This window comes from Erpetoichthys calabaricus, chromosome 16, assembly GCF_900747795.2.
Source record: "Erpetoichthys calabaricus chromosome 16, fErpCal1.3, whole genome shotgun sequence".
NCBI classification, from domain to species: domain Eukaryota; kingdom Metazoa; phylum Chordata; class Cladistia; order Polypteriformes; family Polypteridae; genus Erpetoichthys; species Erpetoichthys calabaricus.
This window is the reverse complement of record NC_041409.2, coordinates 61,044,735-61,070,608: the sequence shown is the minus strand read 5'-3', so window position 1 is coordinate 61,070,608 and position 25,874 is coordinate 61,044,735. Positions and strand designations below refer to the sequence as shown.

At 43.0% G+C, this 25,874-nt stretch overlaps 1 protein-coding gene across 3 annotated transcripts in view; it reads left to right on the top strand.

Annotated features, from left to right (window-relative positions):
• jag2b (jagged canonical Notch ligand 2b) overlaps positions 1 to 21,339 on the top strand; it is a 63,778-nt gene extending 42,439 nt beyond the window's left edge. The window contains exons 6-26 of one of the 3 annotated variants that reach the window (XM_028822261.2): positions 1,363 to 1,493; positions 1,856 to 1,975; positions 4,112 to 4,225; positions 4,531 to 4,644; positions 5,419 to 5,532; positions 6,018 to 6,064; positions 6,647 to 6,823; positions 9,079 to 9,229; positions 10,755 to 10,919; positions 11,239 to 11,352; positions 11,436 to 11,549; positions 11,661 to 11,774; positions 11,940 to 12,056; positions 13,640 to 13,667; positions 14,185 to 14,270; positions 17,223 to 17,336; positions 18,034 to 18,149; positions 19,614 to 19,865; positions 19,950 to 20,081; positions 20,309 to 20,456; positions 20,835 to 21,339. In XM_028822261.2, the coding sequence (XP_028678094.1) occupies positions 1,363 to 1,493; positions 1,856 to 1,975; positions 4,112 to 4,225; positions 4,531 to 4,644; positions 5,419 to 5,532; positions 6,018 to 6,064; positions 6,647 to 6,823; positions 9,079 to 9,229; positions 10,755 to 10,919; positions 11,239 to 11,352; positions 11,436 to 11,549; positions 11,661 to 11,774; positions 11,940 to 12,056; positions 13,640 to 13,667; positions 14,185 to 14,270; positions 17,223 to 17,336; positions 18,034 to 18,149; positions 19,614 to 19,865; positions 19,950 to 20,081; positions 20,309 to 20,456; positions 20,835 to 21,319 (2,953 nt within the window). In that variant the 3' untranslated portion in view covers positions 21,320 to 21,339. The remainder of the gene's footprint in view (positions 1 to 1,362; positions 1,494 to 1,855; positions 1,976 to 4,111; positions 4,226 to 4,530; positions 4,645 to 5,418; positions 5,533 to 6,017; positions 6,065 to 6,646; positions 6,824 to 9,078; positions 9,230 to 10,754; positions 10,920 to 11,238; positions 11,353 to 11,435; positions 11,550 to 11,660; positions 11,775 to 11,939; positions 12,057 to 13,639; positions 13,668 to 14,184; positions 14,271 to 17,222; positions 17,337 to 18,033; positions 18,150 to 19,613; positions 19,866 to 19,949; positions 20,082 to 20,308; positions 20,457 to 20,834) is intronic. The other 2 variants (XM_051919951.1, XM_028822264.2) reach the window with 2 other exon arrangements.
• Positions 21,340 to 25,874: the final 4,535 nt, after the last annotated feature.

Sequence of the window (25,874 nt, the reverse complement as noted above, 5' to 3'; positions counted from 1 at the left end):
CCATCTATGGCCTAGCGGCCAGTTTCAAATGACTATGATGCTGATCTCCACTGTCAAATCCCTGTGACCTGCAGCAATGCTGAACCTGTCACAGATTCCTTATTGTGTGCAACATTGCATCTGACATGTCCATTTGAGTAAATATCTAAGTATGTAAGGGAATTTTGTAGATGTTTTGTTATATGCCAGCTTAGATTTTTTTTTTTAGTTTTTTTTTTTTTCTTCTTAATTTTACTAAAATCCAAAATTGAAATCCTGTGGTGAAGCAAGCTTTCCGCCACTAGGACATCCGGCCTTGCAGGAAGTGACCAAAGGCCAGTTGCTAAAAATGGATCTTGGATGAGTTCATTCTGTTTATGTAGCAATATTGATAATGGCGGCCTTCCGACTGTCCCAGGTTGAGGGAAAGACCTTGGGGCAGAGTAGCACTCTGTGTCCAGACTACAATTTTGCTCCAGTGAAGTCTAATGGGGACGACCTGAAGTCCTCCCCACTGGCACACACTGCAAATCCCTCAACCCGCCCTGGCTTTAGGTTGTTGTTTTAATAATGCCTTTCATTGTGAATGCCATCGTAAATTGCTTCCTGCATCACTGCACAAAGTAAATATCTTGGCAGGTGAAGTGACTTACTCAGTGTGTCACAGTGAGAGAGCAGTGAAATCCGAACCTGTGACAGTAAGGGGTTTTATGTTCCAACGCTACGGCTGCTGAACCTCGCCACCTGCTCGTGTGCATTAATGTGAATTGTTTGTGAAGTATCTCAGGGTGTGTGCATCATGAAAGGTACTGTAAAGAGTTGAGATCACCACCACTTTCTGGAGCTGGTCTCTGGTGAGTGGGCTAAGACTTGTATGATTATTTTCTTGTTTGCCTTCCCACACGTGTATCCCGGCTGGTGGTATTCGATCTACTCAAATGTGAAAAACTGGTCCTTTATGTATCTGCCATTTTGGCAAGTGGCTGAACTCCCTGCTGCATCTGCAGTGTGTGGTGAGTTTTGGGTGGTTGCCGTGTCGGCCTCATTTTTAAGCACCACTTTAAGCAGTTAAAGCTGCTGCTGTTGGAATGGTGGACTTCTGAATGCTGCTGTTTTTTTTTTTTTTTTTCTTCAACAACTGGAGCAGAATAGCTCTGTTCTGTGGGAAAGGTGGCTTAAAATAACCCAGGAAGAATTGACAAGGGCAGCTGTGACTTTGAACACTTGTGGCCTTGAAATAACAGTCTGCCGCCCTACAACAACAAATTTGCTAACCTCCAGCCACCTACCTCCCAGGCGACTTTGGAACTGAAGGGGCAGCGTGGTATTTCCAGTCTGAACCTGCTATTTTGAGCCACTATGATCTTTGCTGTCTCTCTGCAGGTGCCAGTATGGATGGCAAGGCCAATTCTGTGATGAATGTCTCCCTTACCCAGGCTGTGATCATGGGACCTGTGAAAAGCCCTGGCAGTGCAACTGTGAGAAGAATTGGGGGGGCCTGCTGTGCAACAAAGGTATGTGTGCGCTTCTGGTATTCCAGGTGCCTCTTGGTAAATGCAGTTCAGTTCTGAGGTGGGATTGGGGTTAATTTAGATAGATGGATAAAGATGGATTGATAGATAGATACATTTGTGTAGTCAGGCAAGGTCCTGCCAAGTTTAAGAGAACAATTTTTATTTATTTTTTGAAAGACTGTAGCTGCCAAAGACTTGAGCCACCCGTACTTAGCATTGACTACATTATGTCTCCACTCCGGCGAGCCTGGTGCTGACAGCTTGAGCTCTCTGTGATTGAGAGTGTCTGTCTGTGCACACATCATTTTTTCCCCTTCACTTGATATTAATGTCTCCCTCCTTCTCCCCCATCTCTTGACAAGATTTGAACTACTGTGGGACTCATCATCCCTGTGTGAACGGAGGCACGTGTATGAATACTGAACCTGACGAATATCAGTGTGCCTGCCCGGACAGCTACTCTGGAAAGAACTGCGAAATCGGTAAGAGACTGGCCAGAATTTAAATTTTGATTTAAATGCAAAATGGAACCTTGCAAAGAACATGGTGGGCTAAATAATCTGTTCAGTCAAATGGAAAAGGTAGCATCTGTAGACTCTTCAGGAGAAGGCACTGGAAAACCTCTATGCCAGTGGTCACCATTTTTGGACTTCTGCTTGTAGTGTTCAGTATGTATGGCGGTCCTGAATAGCAAAAGGCAAACAAACAGAACAGAATGGCTGTTTTTCTTGCATGCCTGCATTTTAGGCAATCATCAGGGGGCTAATAGAGCATTTTTCTTGACCTATGTTAAATTTTATGATTTGTTCTCTTCACATCCATGTGAATTTTATCCTGGTAATCAATATTCCTGCTTCACCTTGTAGACGATGACTTGTAGACTGCTGTATATTTAATAAAAATATGAGTTTTGCTGTGTTTGAGCACTAACTGACAACTGTAAATAGGTCCTGTATTAGTGGTACCTGTGATGGGTTTAGTGGCCCATCTGGGTTAGGTTGCTGTCTTGTGCCAAGTGCTGTAGTGCTTAGTGAAGAGCGCTATAAAGAAATTGAATTTTATTGATTGTGCTGGGATAGGCTCGCCTCTTTTAGAAGAAATTATTTTTATATTGTTCTTTACGTAGAGAGTGGGGAGCCATCTTAACCACCACCAATGTGCAGCAGCTTCCACCTGTAGCTCTATACCTGATTATGAAGTTGGCTAGGTAGATTTTCCTAAATCCAGTATGAATATGAAATAGAGTTGAATCACACATCCTCACAGGTGGTGCAATGGTAGTGCTGCTGCTTTGTAGTAAAGAGATTGTGGGTTTGCTTCCCGGGTCCTCCCTGTGTGGAGAGCGCTTTGAGTAGTGAGAAAAGCGCAATATAAATGTAAAGAATTATTATATTAGAAAATGGCAGTGTAGCCACCTGTCAAAAAGCATGGTGATAGGAGTCTCTTTCCCCTCCTTTCTGGTGTAGGGGTCAGCAACAAACACTGAGCTGTTCATTAAGAATGAAAACCAGAGTGATTCCACTTCATAAAATGCAACCTCAAGGTATCACACTTATGCCCACAGACGGTGCCATTTTAGAAATGCCAGTTAACATCACATTCAACAAGATCTAGTTGTCAAGATGGGTTTGTGTTCTGAGAGATCATCCAAAAAAACGATTTTCTGGCAACTTACCTTGTAATTATTTCCTTTCGTTAAATTTGCAGTGTGCTGGACCTCATTAAAATAATCCCCTGTATATGACCTCTGTATGTATATTTTATAGTGTCGCAACCCACAAACACACATCTGCTTTATTGCCTATTCTAACAGCCAGACCTGTAAATCTTAAATAAAACTTCCCAGGTTTGATTAAATTGCAGAATGGTCCAAACTCTTCTGTCTGCACCCTTTAACCTGATGTGAGGCCCTGAAATCTGTTGAATGAAGGCTCATTTCTTAAGATTTAGACCAACACACAGTTGAAGAGCAGTGAGGCCCCCCCCCCACCCCATCACCTAAGCCTAGCCGTTTCCTTCCCAATAATTCATAGGCTGCACTGCGTTTTTTATTTTTGTTGTTTTGCTCTTTTTGTAGAACTCTACTACACACTAAGCCCACCTTCTTAATTCCAAGGCAGCTGCACTGCGTCCTGCGTTTTTAGTATGCTAGTGTTCTTTGAAGTGTGACACAGTATTTTGTTTTATTTTTTAAACATATTAAACTGCAGTTTCTCACTTTTAGATTAAAATGAAAAGCTGTTAATATTCCTGTTTGTATTGCTCTCCCATCATCATTGCATTTCCGCTAATCAATTCATTACATTTATATGATGTTCTCCGAGTTTATTCTGGGCACAAGACAGGACTTGTAGCTCTACAGAGCCCAGTCACTGACGGGGCTGATTTAGAAGCCCCTATTAACCACTAACCAAGCTAAACAATGCTAATCGAAAAGTTTACACAGAATTTTGTAGTATTTGATAAAGATTTTTTTTTTTTAATTGAATCCAATGAAAGATTGGCATCCTGTTCAGTGTTTCTTCTTGCCTTACACCCCATATCTTTGCAATGCTGTATTGACAAAAGCAGGTTAAAAAATGGACAGATAATTTACCAGAATTTTTTTTTTTTTAAAGCGGAGCACGCTTGTGTATCAAACCCTTGCGCCAATGGTGGTACTTGCCATGAAATTCCATCTGGATTCGAATGTCGCTGTCCACCTGGTTGGAGCGGACCCACGTGTGCCATTGGTGAGTGGTGTTTTTATCATTAACTGCTGTAACCTGCCCTCAAACATAAGCGTCACATGAAAGGATATCCTGTGATGAATGCTGGCATGCCATCGCAAGCAGCCAGGAATTAGCTGCCCCTGAGCTCATTGAGAGATGACTTCATTTTGATGTGTCAACTGCACAGTTTGCCTGTAGGGAAGCACTGAATGGTTTAGACATTAAAGATGAGTAGGTAGTAGTAAGGGGGCTTTCTGCAAACAATTGGCACCAGTGTTTTTTGTTTTTTTTTTAAATCTTCATCCTCTTCCTTTCTCTTTTCTCAGATATCAATGAATGTGCCTCCAACCCCTGTGCCCATGGAGGAAGGTGCATCGACCGTGTGAGTGGGTTTGAATGTTTGTGCCCTGCTCAGTGGACCGGGAAGACCTGCTTGATCGGTAATCCTCTCCGCCAGAGTCTTGTGAAGATAAGCTGCCAGAGTATGCTCCTTCCATAGTGAGGGGCATCATCATTGATTTATGAACCTTAAGCCTTTTTAAGTTCATGATAGAGTTGGCCTGCATGATTCTTCCTACTCCCTTCCAATGTGCATATTTCAACTTTTGTGCTAAACGCAAATGCCCTCATGTATGCTTTTGGTTTCAGAGCCTTTGTGTACAGGGAGAGCCACACAGGCAATGAAACTCAATGCTAGTGACATGAGGAGACGTATGAATAATGTAAGCCGCTGGCTTGTGTGAGCCTGGCCCACTTCCTTGTAACTCTGAGGAGCAATGTGCTGCTGCTGACTGGGGGGCTGCTGCTGTTTCCAGGGTGAATGCTGTGCTGGAGGAGGGTGGCTTTCACCAGTGCCGCACCCCCTGTTGGCAGTGTGTTTTTTTTTTTTTTTTTAATTAATGTCTGAGGGAGAAGGTTAAGTTTCTTTTAAGCACAGGTGCACTTCAGCAGCACCCATTGCATATTGATAGAGCTCTATGATTACAGCCTCTCCTGAAATATTCAGAGCCTGTGGGAGGAAGGCTGGGGGGAAAATCCATGGGGCTGAGGGTGAATTCCCTGGGGTTTTGCCGTGACCAGAGGGTGTGCCCTGCACGTTCTGCCATGGCCGTGCCTTTTGAGTCTGTTTACGCATGTCGAGTGACAGTTTTGGTGGTGGTTGCTCTCTAATATTCCCCTCCCCTCTCTGTCTCTCTCATCCTCTCACTTTACAGATGCTAATGAATGTTTGGGGAAACCTTGCCTTAATGCTTACTCATGCAAAAATTTTATTGGTGGATATTACTGTGACTGCTTTCAAGGATGGTTCGGCCGCAACTGTGACTTGAGTTAGTATTGCTGTCTCTCCCGCTCGCTGGAAAGTGCTTTTTTGAGCCCCCCCCACCCCCTTTTTTGTTTTTGGTGGGGTGGTTAACCCACTTTCATTTTTTGGGAGGGGTCCTCTCTATCACCCTTCTAGCTCACTTTACACTCTGCCTAATATGGTGACGGGACTCTCCTCTCTCTCTCGCCTCCTTTCTGGTGTAGGGAGTCAGTTTCCTCTCTCTCACCATTGGATAACACCATTCATTTCATTTACATTTAAAAATTTTTTTTTTCATTAATTTGTCACCCATATTAAAATACTCCACTTTTACTAAGAGCCGACGTGCTTTCTCTTGGTCATTTCTTTGCATGGTGACATTTGCAGATGGCCTGCATCTTGAAACAGATTGCTTTTGTGTTTTGTGTGTGGCTTTGTGTTTTTTTTCTTTTGTTTTAAGCCCTCATAAAATGACACCTTTCATGTATTTTCTGTTCACTTTCTCCCTAGACATTAACATCTGCCACAACCAGTGCCAGCACGGAGGGTCATGCGAGGTGAGTCTGTGATCCGAGACGTCAGATAGGCAAAGGTTACATTTGGAAGTTTAAATGTACAAAACTGGCCCCCTCTAGATCAGAGCTGCTATAGTATAGTATTGGGGAAATGTGATGTGGGTCTAACTAGGTGGGTGCCAGCTAAATGCTGCCCCCTTCCACTCTGTGTTGGTGCTAGGTGGGACACGGCTCTTTTTTCCCCTTATGCAGGAGTCTTCTATCTGCCTTGCTCAAGTATTGGCTTTAATGGAGCTCGCATGCTTTTTATATTCATTTCAGTGTACTTGTAGTATGACAGCAAGTTGTGTGCAGTGGATTGTTTGTCTTCCCCAAAACATTTTCTTATCCCAAATTTTAGATTTTCACTCTTTGCTTTTCATTAAATTCCCCTCACTCTTGGCTATTGTTGCATAGACTCTCAGCTAAAATGAATAAGATCACCATTTCCCTTTGGCTTTTTGGTGGTAGACACTCCACCTATCGTGTAACTTTTTTTTTTTTTTCTCTTCCCCCTCTAAATATATATTTTTTCCCCCCTTTCTGTTCCCCTTGCTCTCTCCCACACCCTTTTCTCCTTTCTAGCAGGATGAAGTGAATGGGTATCACTGCCTCTGTCTTCCAGGATATGCTGGCAGGCACTGTGAGATCCAGACCAACCAATGCACTGAGAGCCCTTGTCTGAACGGAGGGCACTGCTTAATTAGCGAGGATGGCTTTCACTGTCAGTGCCCCCAAGGTTTCATGGGACATCTCTGTGAGGTAAGAGATGCCCGGTAAAATTGGCTGTTGGTCTCAAAGAAGGTGGTCTGTTATGCAGTGTGGGCGAGGAGTGCTTTACAGATGTCAACGGCTGATCACTTAAATCTTCATTACTGGGATGACCACTTTTCATTGTTACCCAATAATGGGGTTATGTCTAAAATATCTTAATGAGTTGAGTGTGTTGCGCACCCATTACTTTAAAGAACCCAGCTCATGAAGTGCCTGCCAGCCACTTAACATGATAGATTCCTATCTCTTGAGCAAATAACAGCGGATCTGTAACACAATCCAATTCACTTAACTATCCAGCACCTGCTGGTGCACGGTCTTTGCAAAAGTTGTTGTTCCGGTCTCAAAATGGTGTGCTGGGTCATTTTGCTATATACTGTACAACCTTTAATATAGGGAAAAAGTGGGTCACAACACTAGTGTTTTTGTGACCTACTGATTGTCCTCCTTGGTGATTTGAGCACGGTTGTCCAAACGGGTAGGTCCCCCACCCCTTGATGATTTGAACCTCATCTTCAGAGCCTTTGTCTCCCTTGGTGATTCAAGTGAGATCATCCATTATAAACAATAGCAACTCATGACCCAGCGGCAACAGCCCATCACTTGAAAGTGAATCGTGACCCACTGGCTGAAAAACACTTCTGTAGAAGAGTTCTTGTTAAGATTTATTCAAGGATAAAAGGTTCGACTTCCATGCCCAGTGGTTTGTCGGCAGTCTCCATATTCTCATGTTCAGAGGTGATTCCACATTGGCCCTGTGTGAATGTGGGGGAGTGAACCTTGCAGCAGAATGGTGGCTAGTTCAGGATTGATTACTGCATTACAAGTGATGTTGCTTGAATAGGCTGCAGTCCAGAAGCAAGTATCACCCTGCATTGGACTATTGGAAAATATTTTGGTGTCCTGTTATGTGCACTGAGAAATGCTATAGAAGGCTATTGTGGCAGTGTGAGCATGAGTAGGTATGGGTAATAATGTTCATCTGGAAATGTCAGCATCAAGTGACTCCGTGAAAAACCCGAACTACAAAGAGGACTATTTCATTTATGTTAGGTAGAATGCCCAAAGGGGACTGGGCGGTCTCGTGGCCTGGAACCCCTACAGATTTTATTTTTTTCTCCAGCCTTCTGGAGTTTTTTTTTGTTTTTTCTGTCCACCCTGGCCATCGGACCTTACTCCTTTCTATGTTAATTAATGTTGTCTTATTTTAATTTCTTATTTTGTCTTTTATTTTTCTTCTCTCCATTATGTAAAGCACTTTGAGCTACTTTTTGTATGAAAATGTGCTATATAAATAAATGTTGTTGTTGTTGTCAGACTGTTCATCTCTTTGACTTCGCTTGTAATAATCACGCTTTGTATACACCTCATTTGTTACAATACTGCAACTAAAAGCCTTGTTTCCCCCTTTGGATAGAACTTAATTTATCTATCCATCTATCAGCAGTGATCCCTTCCAACTCTAGAGTCTGGTCACTGTTTTTGGAGTCCACGCATTTTTGTCAGCAGTGGATTTCTTTAGGGTATCAGAGTCTTCCATAGTGTGTAATGGTAGTGTAGTGTATAGCTTTGTTCTGCCATCCTAGGTTTGTGCCTGCCTTGCACCTGATAGACTATAGTCCCTTTGGGTAACAATCTATTTTGAAAGCTACATAAAACACGTTTGAGCTGTTCAGTCCTACCTAGTAGTAAGCACATCTAGTCATCTGTGGCCTCCCTGTTCACATTTACGGTATGTGTCATTTTCAAGGTGGCATCTTGCCACTAGTTTTCTCTACAGAGACATTCTACTTATCTGTGGCTGTAACACAAGTAGTCTTTTTAACGAGGTGACCTGCAAAGGTTTTTCTTCAGCTTGCAGGAGGTAAAGGTTTTATGAGAGTTGCTTGGCCGACTGCCCTTCTCTGTGCCGCCTTACATGTGTTTCAGTGTCTGAGTCTGACTGAATAAGCATATGGCAGTATGCGTCTAGCCTGGTGAAAGAGGGTAATTCCAAACCATTCCCCAAAAGGAGGTCTTTTTACTTGTAGAATAATTAAAATGGCACACAGGCCACATGGGACAAAGCTTTTCAAGTGCTGTGCTTGTACATCCGAGTGAGTTCGTTTAGTTCTGATATTTGTGGGCATTTTCTCAGTAGCAGTACATCAGGAAGGTAAATAAAAGCAAACACATGTACACAAAGTACATGCAGAAAATGTGTGTAATTTGTAAAGCTAACCGTTGGGCTTTTTGTGATACAGGAGAGACGTGACCGGTGCCTCCCAAATCCCTGCAAGAATGGAGCATCCTGCTTGAAACTTGAAGGGGACTATTATTGTGCCTGCACAGATGATTATGAAGGGAAAAACTGCTCCAAGTTCAAAGACCACTGTAAAAACACACCATGTGAAGGTGAGGGCCACTCTGACATCTTGAATGCCTGAAAGACGTTTAGAAGGGAAACGCCAGCTAATACCTGGATTTAGGCTAGGAGTCGGGTGGAGGCAGAGTGATGGAAGTCCTTGCACGGACTAAATACAATTGTTACATTTTTTAAAAACTATTATTTTGAACAGTTATTTTGACTATTGATAGATTTTGTTTTGATTTTCTTCCCATTGATTGGTTCACACCACTTAAATCCAGGCTCTTTCTCTTTTGCTCTTCCACTCCCGTTAATGTGGTTGTGTTGATGGCTTATTGGCAGTGTGTTGGGAATGCAAAATGAAACCCCCCAAACCCCACACACTGTTTTTGAATATAATGATGCGTTTCAAATTTAGAGGGCTCACCACATTTTCAGGATGTAGGAGGGTTCAAATCCCTCACACATTACTATACAGAAAGTTTTTGTTACACTTGCACATTTTCTTGTTATTCCAGAGTTATTGGTGCCTTCCTCAGAATGTCCACCAAGTTAAACAAAGCAAGCAAAAATACATTACAAAATAACAAGGTTGGGGTGGGAAAAAAATGGAAAGTAAAAAAACTGAATATAAAACCACCACCTCTTGCTTAACTCTACCGGGTGGGATGGCCTATTTGAAAATATTGTTCAACCACCTCTCTTTCTCTGTATTTTGGCGTCTTTAAGGGCTAGAGCTCTAAAGCAACTCCTTAGCTGTCTGCAGCGTCAGAGGGAGAGCATAATGGCTGTATATTTCAGTCAGGCCCCTTGTGTCTTTTAGCCACTCTTGCGTTCATCACTTTCTTAGGAGATGAGATGCCCCAGCCTGTTTAGTTGCCTGCTTTGTAGCATCTTGGAGGAGATTACATGCCGCCACCCAAGTATGCAGCTCTCTCCCACATGTGTTGACGATCTTTCCTTTTGTCCCATAGAGTGCTATGTAGTTTAGAAAGGAATCATCCTGTACTGGTATGACATGTTGTCATTGCCTTTAGCTGCTTTTCTTTGTCATCTAGGTCTTTGGTGATCCCTGTTCTGTACAAAATCTTTTCCTGTCTGTAGTCTCCTTTTCCATCCAACTGTACATTTAACTCATCATGTTAACTTATTATTGTATAGATACATGTTTAATAGCCATTGTTTTCTATTTGGTCATTTAATGATTGATTTTTAGTTACATTTGCTTAAACCAAAGGTCAGACTTGCTGCTGAATCCATTAACTGCCTTATGACTTCTGGGTCTGTTTTTGCTTACACAAAATCCCATGTTCAAGTATCAGTGCTTAAACTAAATTTCTGTTCTTTAGATACTCTTATTTTCATAACTCTTAAGTTGCAATTAGAATAAAATGTAGGCACAAATGGTGCCTTTTGAAGCAATGCTCCTACTGCCCTTCTGCCATGTTTCCTCACATTCTGGCTTGTTCCATAGATTTTGCCATTCTTGGACATTTTTATAACCATTTCCCAGCTAACACAAAACTAACCTCTTCCTTTTTCCCATCATGTTCCTCTCTCCCTGTCTTGTAGTCATTGACAGTTGCACCATAGCGGTGACAACCAACGGTTCTGAGGATGGACAACGTCTTATTTTATCTAGTGTCTGCGGGCCACATGGACGCTGCGTCAGCCAGCCAGGAGGGAATTTCACTTGTGCTTGTGCAAAAGGATTTACTGGAACCTACTGTCATGAGAGTAAGCAGCCAAACGTGTGCCCTGAGCAACATTTGGGGAATGTGAGTCAGGGAAGGCTGATGGGGGGTGGTGGCTGTTTGTGCCCCAACCTCTCCTCCTTGACCACTGTGTGTGTTGTTTGAAAAGCAGGGTCAGAAGCGGTAAAACCAGGCCGTAGATGTGTCTAGCTGCCTACCGCATTAGAGTCAACTTGTTTTCTCTTGCTGACCTACTTGCTAACAGACATATGTGACCATAATGAGCTTAACTGATGGGCACAGTGCCTGGTCTCGAATTCTACTGCTGCTGCTTTTCTTAACCTTCTGTCTACTTTCTGCAGATGTGGATGACTGCATCTCAAGACCCTGCAAGAACGGAGGCACGTGCATCGATGGTGTCAACTCCTTTCAGTGCTTCTGTCCTGATGGGTGGGAAGGAGTGTTATGTGACCTCAGTAAGTGAACACTTGCCTTTACTGCCTCTTGAGTGAAGTCGTGTGAAACGTAAAGCCTTTACTTACATGTTTAACCTCAACAGATGTGAATGACTGCAGCCATAATCCGTGCAAGAACAATGGGAAATGCTTGGATTTGGTGAATGGCTTCTATTGTGAATGTCAGAATGGCTGGAAAGGCAAAACCTGTCATTCTCGTGAGTAAATGCTGTTTTCTCTCTCTCTCTCGGGATATTTTTGCATGGTAGCATTTTCCTGCTGTAAAGAGCCTTTTATAACTCTTACTGGTACCTTCCACTTGTTTTTAGGTGAAAATCAGTGTGATGCTACCACTTGCAGCAATGGTGGGACCTGCTATGATGAGGGTGATGCCTTCAGCTGCTCTTGTCCCCCTGAGTGGGGAGGGAGCACTTGTAACATTGGTAAGGTTTTCTCCTGTCTTTATTTAAGTTAATGGTTGTCAACTTCAGTTTCACAGTGGCATTTGTACACCTTATTTAAATTTGCAGATATCTTTACTAAGCACTTTAAGTCATTGATCATTGTGAATTTATTTTAAAATGTCACCAATTTTGTTTTCTTATTAGCCAAGAACAACAGCTGCATGCCCAATCCTTGCCACAATGATGGAACGTGTGTTGGTGGTGGCGACAACTTCACCTGCATTTGCAAAGAAGGATGGGAAGGGCAGACGTGCACTCAGAGTAAGAGTCCCTTCTGTCTTGGCTTCAAGTTTTGGGATTTTTATTACACTTCAGTATGCTAGAGTTAGGAAGTATAATATAAATCCAGTCTGTTAGTGTTGAGTGGCCACCTTCCTAGTCCTTGACAGTTTCTTGCAGTTTGACATGTCTTTACCTTTTGGCCCCTTTGCTTTCTGCTTGCTCACCTTCACCCTGCTTTCTATGGTGGGTTTGTCTCTACAGACAGTGATTGTTGTATATGTCCACTGAAAGTGGTGCCTACCAGCATGAGTATAAGTGCAGACTCCTGCTTTGACCTTCTGAATTAATGTATGGTGTATTGCCATGAAAATCTTTTAACGGGAAACGTGTCTGCGATCTTCGTGTTATGATGAGCAATAGAAAGAGAAATCCAGTAGAGCATGTACGCCTAGACCATGAAGTCTTCTTTTTAACTTTATTTTGTGAGCTTGTAGTTTCTGGTGCAGCATCACTGTCTCAGTGAGACAACTTGAGAACCCAGCTATGGATGGGACAGCAGCCCATCACTGGCACAGCTTTGTTCCGTCTTATTTTATTCTATAGAGGTTCTGATCATATTTGGGTGCTGTGAAAGAAACCCACAAAAAATGGGGAGAACCTATGTGTGTCACACTGAAGTATCTGCAACGATTATTTGCCTTATCACCTGATGGAGATGCTTCAAATACACATCCTCCATAAAGACTGTAAATACAGTAATGCCTACACCCTTTTTGATTGGTGTTGCCAACCAGTAATAAGGAGTGTTCTTATTTTTGTGTCAAGCCTGTGAAAACTGTCTGCAAAGCTTCCCTTCCAGCCCTCAACTGAGCTGTCACATTCAGTGAAAACGCACAGTTTCAGCAGTGGCACAGCTGTCCGATTGGCTCCCTTTGTGATTTTATAGTCCAAGGCAGATGCGTCACCACATGTGCTGTGAAGTCAGCATTGTGTTTCAGGGATTGCTTGAGGGTGTGTTTATGGGCCCTTGTCATAGCACCTTTGACTTTTGATAAGGATGCATTTTTATTTTGAGCTCTTGACTTTGGTCATCTCCTTAAAAGGAAAATGAAATGGAGATTTGTATTACAGCATACATTAGGAAGGTTGAGTCCCTTTCCTTAAAGTCTGTCTGCTCATCGTGCAGTGAAGTAATTAAACCAGCACTAAATTACAGGAGGGATTTAAGTCGTACGGGTGAGGGGCAGATTGTGAAATGGGAATAGTGTTTCAAGCCAATTAAGGTAACTTGATTCTAAGGAGGTGACCAGAGATTAATATAAAGCTGCTCTATTCCAACCAGTCATTCATGATGAGACGGGAGCCGCAATCTATCTCTGCCCTCCACCCCCTCCCACCCACCTTTTTTTAGGATATGAGGCAACAAGAGGAGTAAATATGTTGCTGCTGTCAAGTCACTAAAGTACGGCCCAGCACACACCCTCTAACTGTCATCTTAAGGCTCTTTTTAATTGGTGCAGTTGTTGTTTTCTCAAATTTGCATTGAACCCCACTGTCCATGATGGTCTAGATTGCCTTTGTTTTACACCCTACTCACATCACTCTCCACTTTTCTTTTCTAGACACCAATGACTGCAATCCATACCCTTGGTAAGTTGCTTCTTCTGTAATACAGCGACGTGTGTGTTTTGGTTGTTTTTGCCTTAAAATAGATCTGGGACAGCTTTATTACCTTTATTTTAGAAGCAGCCTTCTGCTTGTAGTGGCTGACTCTGATGTGAGAGCGAGCAGATATCTGTAGGTATGCAGCTGTATTTGTAGAAACGAATGGCCTCTGCTCAAGTCAAGTATCGAGTGTCATTTAGAAATGCAGATGCCTGAAATGTATCCTTAAGAGTCATTTGTGTATTTTTGTGGATCAGAGCTGTGATGTGCTTAGTGGACCCCCTCCTCCTAAATTGCTAGTAGTCTGTTCTGTTCGCTCTCTGTTGGGTGTAGTTGATCTTCACCCTGTCCACTTTGGACACATGTAATGACTTGGTGTGAGATGTGGTCATCATGATAGTACTACCTCCTTCAAGCGGTGATCCAGTTGCTCTTACTTGCTAGCAGACATTGCCAGTGTCTCTTTCACTCTTTCTAACGGAAATCACTTCTCTGTTTGCAGTTACAATGGTGGCATCTGTGTGGATGGCATAAACTGGTTTCGATGTGAATGCGCTCCAGGATTTGCTGGCCCTGACTGTAGAATCAGTAAGTTATCACGTTGACCAGCTGGTCTGAAATGTTCATAGGTGCAAAGTGTACAATTTTTACCCAAAAAAAGTATTTGAGCAAAAAACAGCCCATTAGTTACAGGGTGAAATGTGAAGCTTGACCCCTGGCAATGTGGGTTTAGTTACCTTGTGGTTAGCCACTTGTAATTGGCTTACATTAGGCTCAGTTGAAGAAAGATGCATCATGTTTGATGAAGTGCTTAGAGATGTGCAGCAGTTTCACATCTTCATTTATTTTTAGATAGATACATTTTCATCGAATGCATTATAGTGCAAAAATATGCAACAACAGACCTTTAAAAGAATAATAAAATGTAAAACACAATATACTAAATTGAAGACACTCCAATACAAAATAAAATAGTTATAAAATACTAAATATAGAAGAAATATAAATCTAAAATGCATATAATCCAATATAACAATAAATAATAAAACTCTGTGGTCTTATTCCGCTATAAAATGCACATTAAGCAATCCTTAACAGCATTGGAAAGAAAGATGATGAATTATGAGGCACATTCAAAGTTCTTTATGATTTTGGGAGCATAGAGTGGAAGTGTGGATGGCCACCAGCCACAACACCACACTGACAGCATATTACGTATATAGGATGTACTCTCTCTGCCAGATGGCAAAGGAGCAAACATCATACAGTGCCCAGGGTGTATTGGGTTTTTGGCGATGCAAGCTGCCTTACGTAGTCAGTGAGTGTACCCATCATCCAGGTTTTGGCAGTTCAGTCCTAATGACCCCCTGGGCTGCTTTCACCACCGCGATGTAGAAATATCTGATTGGCAGCAGTATGGTTAGTATACCACACTTGCAGAATAACAGAGGATACCTTCCATGGTGCTCTGATTTAAAAATAAATAAATAAAAATTATATATATATATATATATAATATAAAACTATAACACAAGCAAACAATGAGCTGCAATGGAAGGTATTCTGCAGTACATAAGTTTACAAAGCAAACTTATTTATTATCCTTCATTTGAAAGGTGGTATGTGAAGAGTGTGTGTGGCTTTTTTTTTTAAATGGTCCAGGGGATTGGAGGAAGCATCCGAGTGAAACTTGCTTGTTGTCAATAAGGTTGTCTCAGTGGTTAGCACTGCTGCCTCGCACCTCCAGGACACTGACTTTAAATCCCAGCTTGATACGATTTGTGGTACTGCATGGGTTTCCTTCCAACAACACAAAAATGTACATTCCGCATTTTTTGCACCATAAGACGCACCTGACCAGTAGACGCACCTAGGTTTAGAGGAGGAAAACGAGAAGAAAAATATTCTGAACCAAATGGTGTACTAATACACCGTTTAATAAAATATAGCAGAATAATATTTCAACCATGTAAATTCAACAGCGGTATTAAGAAACATCATCACTGTCATTAACAAATAAGGAGAGACTTTAAGGTTCAAGCACTCTTCTAGTTTTATGGAAACCCCAAGAACTCCTCATCGCTAGTGTCAGAATTTATGAAGCTCAGTTGCTCACAATCACTTTGCAGGAGCACGTACCTATCATCACGCGGCATAACCTGTCCAAAGCCACCAGGGGACAAAGCACGTTTGGACCAATGCTTCCTGAAGTTATATCGCCAGTCTAGTCCCATCTATATTTGTAATGCCACAAAGCCCTTCATCTCGTGTTTTTTGTTGTGGGTTTCCAGTTTGAAAAACGAGAATGTGGTGCAATCACAGCCCTTGATTCAAAAAATTGCTCTGCATACCTGTTTGTCTTGTCTGACAGTAGCTGAAAGGCAGCTTCAGGAAAGAACAGCCTGAAGTAGTCCAGCGGCTGGTAATCTGTCGAGTCCAACAGCAAGCCATACTGTCTTGTGAAATCCGGTAGCCAGTTTGGCTCCCACAGATAAATGTCTAGGTAATCCTCCCACACGAACCTTGCCATAGGTGCACGAATGCGCTCAGCTGGGGCGGTATCGGCTTGTGTCCCGATCAGCTGATGCCAGTTCCTCACTCTCTTGTTCGATCTCCTGATCACTCTCAACAAAAGTCCGACTCAGTGATAATGCGCAAAACATTTGTTTTCTGCACTCGCTTCGCTCCCTCGTGAGATGTCGATGCCATCTTGCCATTGTTTACATTTGTTTACATTTCACAACTCACGCACACGCAAGGATTAGATGCCGAGTCAATGAGTCTAACATTCCTCCAAGCACAGAGGGAATGCCTGTAACGTAACAGTGAGTTTTGTCGCCCTCTACCCCTGGATGTCGACTTTTGTCAGGTAATACACATCATGGTCTGTGACGCAATATTCGCTCCATAAGACGCACAGACATTTCCAACCTTCTTTTGGGGTAAAAAAAAGTGCGTCTTATGGTGCAAAAAATACGGTATTTAGTTAACTGGTGTTTCTAAATTATACCAGAATATGTGAATGAGTATGCTCTTCAATGGGGGTTCTTCTTCATTTCCAGTTAAGGAACCAGTGCGGCAGGTGGTTTTGCCCGAGCTTCACAAAAACTTTTGAGGTTGGTTTCAATCCATCCATCCATCCATCCATTTTCCAACCCGCTGAATCCGAACACAGGGTCACGGGGGGTCTGCTGGAGCCAATCCCAGCCAACACAGGGTACAAGGCAGGAACCAATCCCGGGCAGGGTGCCAGCCCACCGCAGGACACACACAAACACACCCACACACCAAGCACACACTAGGGCCAATTTAGAATCGCCAATCCACCTAAGCTGCATGTCTTTGGACTGTGGGAGGAAACCGGAGCGCCCGGAGGAAACCCACACAGACACGGGGAGAACATGCAAACTCCACACAGGGAGGACCCGGGAAGCGAACCCGGGTCCCCAGGTCTCCCAACTGCGAGGCAGCAGTGCTACCCACTGCACCACCATGCCGCATTGGTTTCAATAAATGAGTTTTTTTTTCTGTTTTTACCAGATATTGATGAGTGTCAGTCTTCACCATGTGGCACAGGAGCCACTTGTATTGATGAAATAAATGGATTCAGATGCATCTGTCCTCCTGGGAGAGCAGGTCCTCGATGCCAAGAAGGTTAGATCCTGTGGCTATGAACAGGCCAGCAGAGTTTTATTTACTTGAAGTGTGTGTGTGTGTGTGTGTGTGTGTGTGTGTGTGTTTCTTTGGACAAACGTATTCAATTTTAGACCTTGTCAACACTAATGGTCAAGTAGTGACAATGTAGACATTACATTTTATTATGGAGCAATAATTTGTGACCTAAAGTTTAAAAAGAGCTATACAACTTAATCTGATACAGTTCTCTTTCCTAACCACTAAATTTGCTTTTCCAGATTGTCTCAGTAGCTTTTTGCTTCACTATTGGTGCTGCTACCATCAAAACCCATAAAGCTATTTTATTTATTTAAATTTGTCAGTTTAACTTCATTATCCATTTAGCAGCCAGAGTGGGACAGTGTGAGAGCACCTTGCTTGTGTGTGAACATAAGAAATTTGACAAACTAGGGGAGACCATTCAGTCCATCAGGCTCAAGTGTTTAGCAAAAAGCTAAGCTGCCAAATGATCTCATCCAGACACTTCTTAAAGGTTGTCAAGGTTTCTGCTTCAACTACATGTTTCGGTAATTTGTTTCAGATTCCCAGAACTCTTTCGTAAAGTAGTGCTTCCTGGGGTCATGCTTAAATGCACTTCACCTTAATTTCCACTGAAGTACACATGAGTACAATCGCACCCTCTTCAAATTTATGACCAAAATTTCCTTTCTTGCAGTTGTTGAAACGGGAAAGCCATGCTGGTATGCTGGGTTACACTTTCTCCATGGTAGCTGGTGGGAGCAGGAGTGCAACACATGCAAGTGCGGCAATGGCAATGTGGCCTGCACCAAGGTGAGTAGTGCCCTTTCAGGAAATGTAAAGAGCATGCAACTCTTCTCCTCCTATTTGGGCCGGCTGCTTTTATGATTTGCCTTTCTGCCTTTATTTTCCTCTTGCAGGTGGCACTGGACTTTTCGTAGTACTTGCACAACTCCCCTGTAGTGGAGCTATAGTTTGGGGGGGGGGGGGGGGGTCGTCGTCCACTGGCAATGAGAATAGGATGTCACTTACTGGTACTGTTGTCAACGCTGTTAATGAACATGTTTTGTGGCCAGGCCTTGATCATAGCCTTCTGCTTCTGACTAAGGGCAGAGAAGTGCTCTGTAGAACATTGTGTCACCTCCTTACACAAAGCCATTATCACCTTGGCTTGGGTGCCATTTCTGTCGGTGGTTGACACCACAGTGTTAGCCAAACAATTTAATCTTTGAGTGTGAGTGTTCTGGGGGGTGGGTTTCCCTCGTTGAAGGGTTAAACAAAAGATCTGAATAGATGGCATGTTCATACAAGACCGAGTGCCAAGGTGGTTATGACAGCTTTGGCCAGCTTTACAAAGTGTGTATTTATTAGTTACTGAGCTTGAGATAAATCAGGGGCCCCTCCTTATGAAATAACGAACAAGTGTGTGTGTGCTGCCTTGGCACCGATATGAAAAAAGCTAATGGCTTGCAGATACTGCTAGCCATTTTTCAGGTACCGCCAAGTGGCCATTTAGAACTGGTGGTTTTGTGGTTTAATTCTCCCTTGCCACGTAGAAGAGCTGCGTTTTAATTCCTAGTCAAAGGAGCCTATATATTGTGCTGGCACTGTGGTGTGGTGGCTGTAATCCTATTTCCAGCTGTCTGTGTGACCCTGTGCCAATCACTTAACCCCCCCACCCCACCTTGTACTTCATATGTCAAAAAATATTAACAATTAAAATGTATCCTAATCTTGTAGACCGCCTTGGGTGAAGGCGTCTGCCAGATAAATAGTAGGCCCCCACCTTGGCTTGTTCACAAGGCGCCTCAGACTGCTGCCGCTGTGGTTACTGAGGTTTGTGCCTGCAATTGGACATGCGTCACTGGATTTATTCGTGAAGAGGCAGGAAGGCAGACTTAGGGTGTCTCACCACTGGACGACTGTGCCCAGTTTCTCCCGTCCAGGTGACTGAAGGAGGTGCAAGCCTTGATACTTTTTACTTATTTATTTTTTCCTCTCTCTCTCTCTCTCTCTTTGAAGGCTTCATGGTCCTGAAAAACTGGAAAGCTTATTTGTATGGAAGTCCAAAGCTTGGTTGTTTAAATCTGAGCCCAGACACTTTTTTAAAGCAGTCGCCGATTTCTTAACCTGTTGGTCCCCACCAAACTCTTAACCACCACAATTATTTTGATAAGTGAACATAAAGTGGTTTAAGCACAAGTGTGGGCAGCTTTGTGACCCTTCATTTGTGCCTTTCTTTTCCTCAGTATGTTCCCTCCATGCATTCATCTCCAGGTTCTCTGCGGGAGAAAGCCGTGCCTTTTACGCCTCCGAGCTGGACAGGATAGTCAGTTGTGTCCCATGGGTCAGGAATGCCTCGAGTCACCAGCTCCTGTTTGCTTCTCTGCACCGTGCCATGACTGGGGTGTCTGCAGTGCTCCAGACCCCTTTCATGTCGTAAACACAAAGTGCCGCACAAATACTGGCTACTTGGACAACAGTTGTGCACGAATCACTTTGATCTTCAACAAGGAAAAGGTTCCGCAGGTAAGCCTTCCTTCATATCTCACTGGGCCTGCTGAGGACAAGCACTGGCCGGACTGCTATAGTTGACCTTTGTGTCTTAAACAGGGCACCACTGTGGAAGGCATCTGCACAGAGTTACGATATCTGCCAGAAACTAGGATGCTCGCTACAGAGAAGTCACTGCTGATGTTGTGTAACCTCTCCCACTCAAATGAGAACGCCATTGAAGTTGCCATAGTAAGTCGTCTTGAGCTAACTCTTGTGGTGGGACTTTTTCCGAAGTATCCAACTTGTAGTAAACCAAAGTGTGCTTCTCAATTTTGTGGCACCTCTGTTTGTCTTATCATGACAACCCTGAGATCAGGTCTATTATTTATTGCCGCCAAGGAAAAATTTTGTGGTTTGGCGTTTTGTATCCACACAAGCTGAACGTGACCCTTGTCTTTGTGTTTGCTTACCCCAAGTCCTTTGAGAGCGAGGAGCAAGATCCCACACTCATTCAGGATGCCGCAAGTACCATCATCAACAACTTGTCCAAAAGACCAAACAGCACCGTCATGCTGGCTATCGTGGAGGTGAAGGTGGAGACGCAGGTCCAAGGGACTTCAACAAGTAAGGGGCTTGTTTTTAAAGCTCTTTGTTTTCTGCTGTCCTTTTGGGCCATTGATGAGAATTGTGTGTCCATGGCCTTTCTCTGTGATTCTGCATTTCAAGTCTCTATGGACGCATCTAACCATGTACCAGGGTCAAGTTGTTAAGCTGATGGGCCTTGCAAATATTTTCATTTCCAAGGTGTAGAGGATTTATCTGCCACAAATTTTCCTGCAGTCCCAATGCTTGGCTTGGGTTTTGGTGGAAGCTCTTACACCACCTTGTATTGTAGAAATCGAGCTGGACCATAGCTTACCTGAACACATCTAGCAGCCTAAATGTCATTTGTGTTCTCAGGCCTGTGGCATTTCCTTCATTTTCTTGTCTTCCTGTTTCCAGATTACTTGGTTTCTGCACTCTGTGTGGTCTTCAGCATTCTGTGCATCTTCTGTATCGCAATCTGCATCTGGTGGATCAGAAAACGGAGAAAGAGGAATAGAAGGCCGCCAGTGATGGAGGAGGGTCCAAACAACCAATTGGCGGCATTGAATCCCATTAGGAACCAACTTGATGGGCCATGCAGTAACCTAGACATTCAGCATGAATGTAAAAAGCTCATGTCCCCTCTGAACAGAACTTGTGATGGAGAGGGTGACGAGGAGGAGGAGGAGGAAGAGGGGGAGCAGCTGGGGGGCGTGCAGGTTGACAAGTGCCCCCCCTACAAATGCACTAAGACTTTTTTGCCGTCAAAGGGGGACGGGGTGAACACTGCGAGCAGCAGCCCAGTCAAGCAGCCCCATCGGACCACCTACGGCTCCAAGGACAATAGATGTAAAAATGTAAATGCAGCTGTCAATGACAACGTAAAAGACATTTATGTATGAAAGGGGGTTAAAAATGGGGGGGGGGGGACACAAACTTTCTCTGTGCCTACTAAAATTGTTTATATAAAGAAAAGAAAAAGAAGGCCCCACCGCAGATGGCCTCCGTTCTTCGAGGACTTCCGACATGCCCGCTCACTGCTGTACCCCATCCAAGTCTTCAGTGTCTGTTTTTATTTGTACTAGTTGATGAGGCCATGAGGGGGTCATCCTTTATTTTTATTTTTCACAGGCTGAGGTAAAGTGTGAAATTTTTTTTTTTTTTTTTTTTTTTTTCCTCCCCCTCATGTCGCAATGTATCCTAACGGAAAAGAGGGGCCGTGAAACCTGCGGTATAGACTAAACCTGCAATTTTTGTTTACAGATACATATATATATATATATAAATATATATATTTTTATTAAATATATAGCAGCTTGAAACCTCCTCAGAGCTTCAGAGCAGTTTTGTTGCACTTTGTGTATTTACTGTCTTTTAACTGGATTTGCCTTATTTATGGTGGGGTGCCTGTTGGAAGTCTGACCACAGTGGAGACTGCATTTTTGAAGCAAAAGTGACCTTTGATTTCTTTTTCTTAAAGCAAAAAGAGCTATTCCTGACTAGAACTCGCAGTATTTATGCTTGTAGCAAAGTGCCTTGAGGTTTACAGTTTCTCTAGCGACTGCCTTCCTCATCACAGAACAAAGGGCGGGGGGGTGGGGGGGTCCAGTGTGTGTGTGTGTGCGCGTGCAAGTATGTATGTGTGTGTGTAAATATATATATATATGTGTATATATTTAAGGAATCGCTGTGTATATTTGAATTTACTAACTTAAGTCAATTCACTTTTTTTAATGTCATTCCTTTTTATTTATGTATGTTTGTTAAGGAAGTTTTTATGAGAATTTAAACCGTACTTCTACCCTTTGTTCAGTTAAACCAATTTTGCAAGCTATTGTTACATATAATCAATGATCCGCCATTTTTTGTATTCCATTTGTAGGGTGTGCGTGTGCATGGAAGACTGTATGTGTGAGGTTATATATTTACTATATAAGGACTCGCACAGATGTGTGTTTCACACTGGCCTTTATATCTCATGTTCTAGTCCTGCTTCACTTTTATAGATAAGTTGTTGTATGGGGAGGTGGGGGGGGGGGGCATGGTTGGGGGGGCTTAGGGGCAAGTGGTTGACTTTGTCAAATGTGATACTGTGTATTTGAAAATCACTGTTGTTGATAATGAAGGGAACAATCATTCAACGGTTTTTATTTTTTAATTTATTTTTTTTTTTTCTGATAGCAGGAAGTTGGGTCAGGATCCTTCAAAAATGAACTACCTCATAAGAAGTGGTAGTGAAATGATATGGAGTTTGCTTTTTTTTATACATAAATATCTATATAAAAATATATTTTTTTTTATTACCACTATAAAAGAGCTAATGTGTTTTTTTTGTTTTGTTTTTTTTTTCCTTCCTTCCCTCCTCCTGTCCCCCCCCCCCCCCCCCCCCCCCAAAGCAGTAACGCTGATTCAACAAATTTCCCATAAAAACTGAAAACAAAAAATGGGAATTTATAGTAAAGAAAACTGAATGTGTAAAATTGTAATTATTTTGTACAAAGATACTTGCTTTTTTTTTTTTTTTTTTTTTTTTTTTTTTTGAAGTCATTGGTTCGTTTAGTGTATTTTGTTTGAAATGTTCTTTAAATTCTTTTTAAAAAACAAACAGAAAAAGAAAAAATATTTATTAAAGCATTTTATAACAATGTCACTCCTGCGTGTGCTGATCTGTTCGGAGGTCCGTGGCGTTTAACCGTGAGAGCGATGGACGCATGCGTTTGCTGGGTTTGGCTTCACCCGGAATGCCGACCGGTGCTCACTGTCGCACTCGGATGGAGGTCGGCCCACCAGATCTGCTCTGAAGATGCCCAGTGAGGGCTATCGAAAAGCCTCCCGTGTCATTATTACCCAGAACCGCATGTACCCATTTTGTATTTGGCTGACCCCTTTACCCAAGGTGGCTTACAACGTTCGAGATACCGTTGGCTCCGTTTCTTTCGTTCTTTCTTTCAATTGGAGTACAGGCAGGTGAAGTGACCTGCTCATGGTCATACGGGTGTCACTAGCTCTGTTTGAAGTCCACAGCCTTGACCTCTGTGCCACACTGCCTGCCATTTGTCAGCGTTTGTGCCATTCTCGTTGCTCCCCTACATGTTCTGACCTAATGCAACCCCTGAGGAGATAGTAAATGGGCAGCGTTCATCCACCATTGTGATTTTCTGACTGCTTCCTCAAATCTGCACTCGTTGAGTAACTGTTTTTAAATGTGCATGTCTTCCCTTCATGCTTGTACAGCTGTGAGCACCTCCACTTTAGATGTATTTGAACGTTTTTCTTTTCTTTTTGTTTTGATTTTACTTGCACTGCTTTAACATAAAGCTTCATGAACTGGGAGCATACAGTAGCTAACTGTCTGGTAAGTGGGTTTGTGTTTTCTGTACAGTTAAATGCAGTTTGTCCTGGTGCCAGACAGTGGTGTGATGTGTTTAGTGCTGGTGTTGCTGTACTTGGCACGTACAACACTGCCACTATTCCAGATTTGATTCCTAAAGCCACCAACTTCTAGTCGGAGGGGATGCCGTACATGACTAAAGTTGGTGACCTCCTCACCTCTGGATGTTTTGAGTAGATGACTCAAAATCGCAGGGTATGTTACATTATGCGACTCTGTGATGCATAATTTCGTTTTTTCCAAGATATCTCAAGCTCACTCCTTTTTGTCGCACCTAATAACGTACTACCTGACCATGCCAGTGCCAAACAAATGCTTTCCAGGTATGGCAAGTTCAGCCCACAGTCTTTTCTCTTGTTTTTTCCATTTGGTTGTGGTCCATAAAACGCAGGACCTCAGACAGACAAGTCTGAAACGCCAATGTTTCCTGTTCTTCATCACTGCTTTTATATGCGTTGTGCTTCTGGCCGAGTGCTCAGTGGTTGTCCACTCTTGTGTGTGGACAATTATATATATATATATATATATATATATATATATACACACACACAAGCCCACCTCTACCTCTTTCATTTCATCTGTGAGGGTCACAGACTGGTTGGACTGAGCCATTTGGGTATGTTGGACTACATGCCTGCTGGTCACAGGAGGGTGCCAAGACTACCTCCGACTAGCTAACATTTGATAAACTCAATCTGCAACTGAAGTTCCCTGAAAAAAATTGTGTAATTTGGCGGAGCTTGAAGAAGCCATTTTGTTTAATCAGACTGTTGACTGGTTGAGCTCTAAAGTGGATTGGTGCCTCATTCCTTCCAAGATTAACCGAGACTCCAGGGCCTTCGCTTGGACTAAGCAGGTTTAAGGATGAGTGGATGGACGCTCACCGTCTATGCCCTCTAGGTCACTCTGTGCTTTGTTGTACAGGCTGAACCCAGACAGACACCCACGATGTTAACGTACAGTATGTTCCCTTTCATTCAGGTCCTGCACCTTTTGCGTTCCTTATGGGTTCTTTTTGGCCTCGTCCTTATCTGTCTTCATTCTACGAGCGCCCATATAATCGGCCCTGGTCTTCTCCTGCAGATTCCTTCACCGATCCTCTGGTTTAGTTCCATAGCATGACTCTGCCCACGTTCTCTCAGTGTGGGTTGAAATTCTGCAGGAAATGATTTTCACACCTTTTCATGTGCAGAGGTTTCCTGCCACTCTCCACACATTTTGCTTCATTTTCACTTTTTTTTTTTTTTTTTTTTTGTTGTACTTAATTAGCTTTTCTATAAGCAAGGAAAATGATGGAATGCTAATAAAAACACCTCAAATGGGCCAACATGGAGCTCATCACAGCGCTACGAAGGTTTTCATAAAGTATTCACAAAGTAAAGGAGAGAAAATGTGATGAGATGTGCTCATCTATTCTGCTCCGTAAAATGCTTTGGTGATTTCGCTCATGGAAGCCAGACGCATGCAGGTAGGCCCGATCAGCGTGCCAAGCGAAGATTCAGGAACTCGACTGCCTTTTCTCTCTCTTAATACGCCACCCAAGTTGTTGTGGATTTCGTGTGGAGCCTGTTTTATTTAGTCTGAACCCACCAATCACACTCTGATGTTGACAAAAACATCCATAACCAGCAGACTATGGGTGAATTCTAAAGTTTACCAATGTGATTTGATGCAAGACCGATCTAGTATGGGAAATACTGTGCATTATGGGTAAAATATGTACTGTATGTGCTTTGCCATAGCAGTCGGTTATTAGGCAATCGACATCAATATAGCGGAACAAAACTCCCCTGATATGTCAGTCATTTTCTAACCTGCTTAGTCCTGAACAGTCTGCTGGACCCTCTCCCAGCTAGCATAGGGTGCCATTCCATCGCAGAGCACACACACCCACAAACCACACACTAGGGCCAATCTAGGATCACCAATTCACTTAACCTGCTTGTCTTTGGTCTGTGGGATAAAACCCACAGAGAATGTATAAACTCCACACACGGAGGACCCAGGCCGTGAACCCTGGTCTCCTTACTGCAGGGCAGCAGCAGTGCCACCATGCCGCCCTTCGC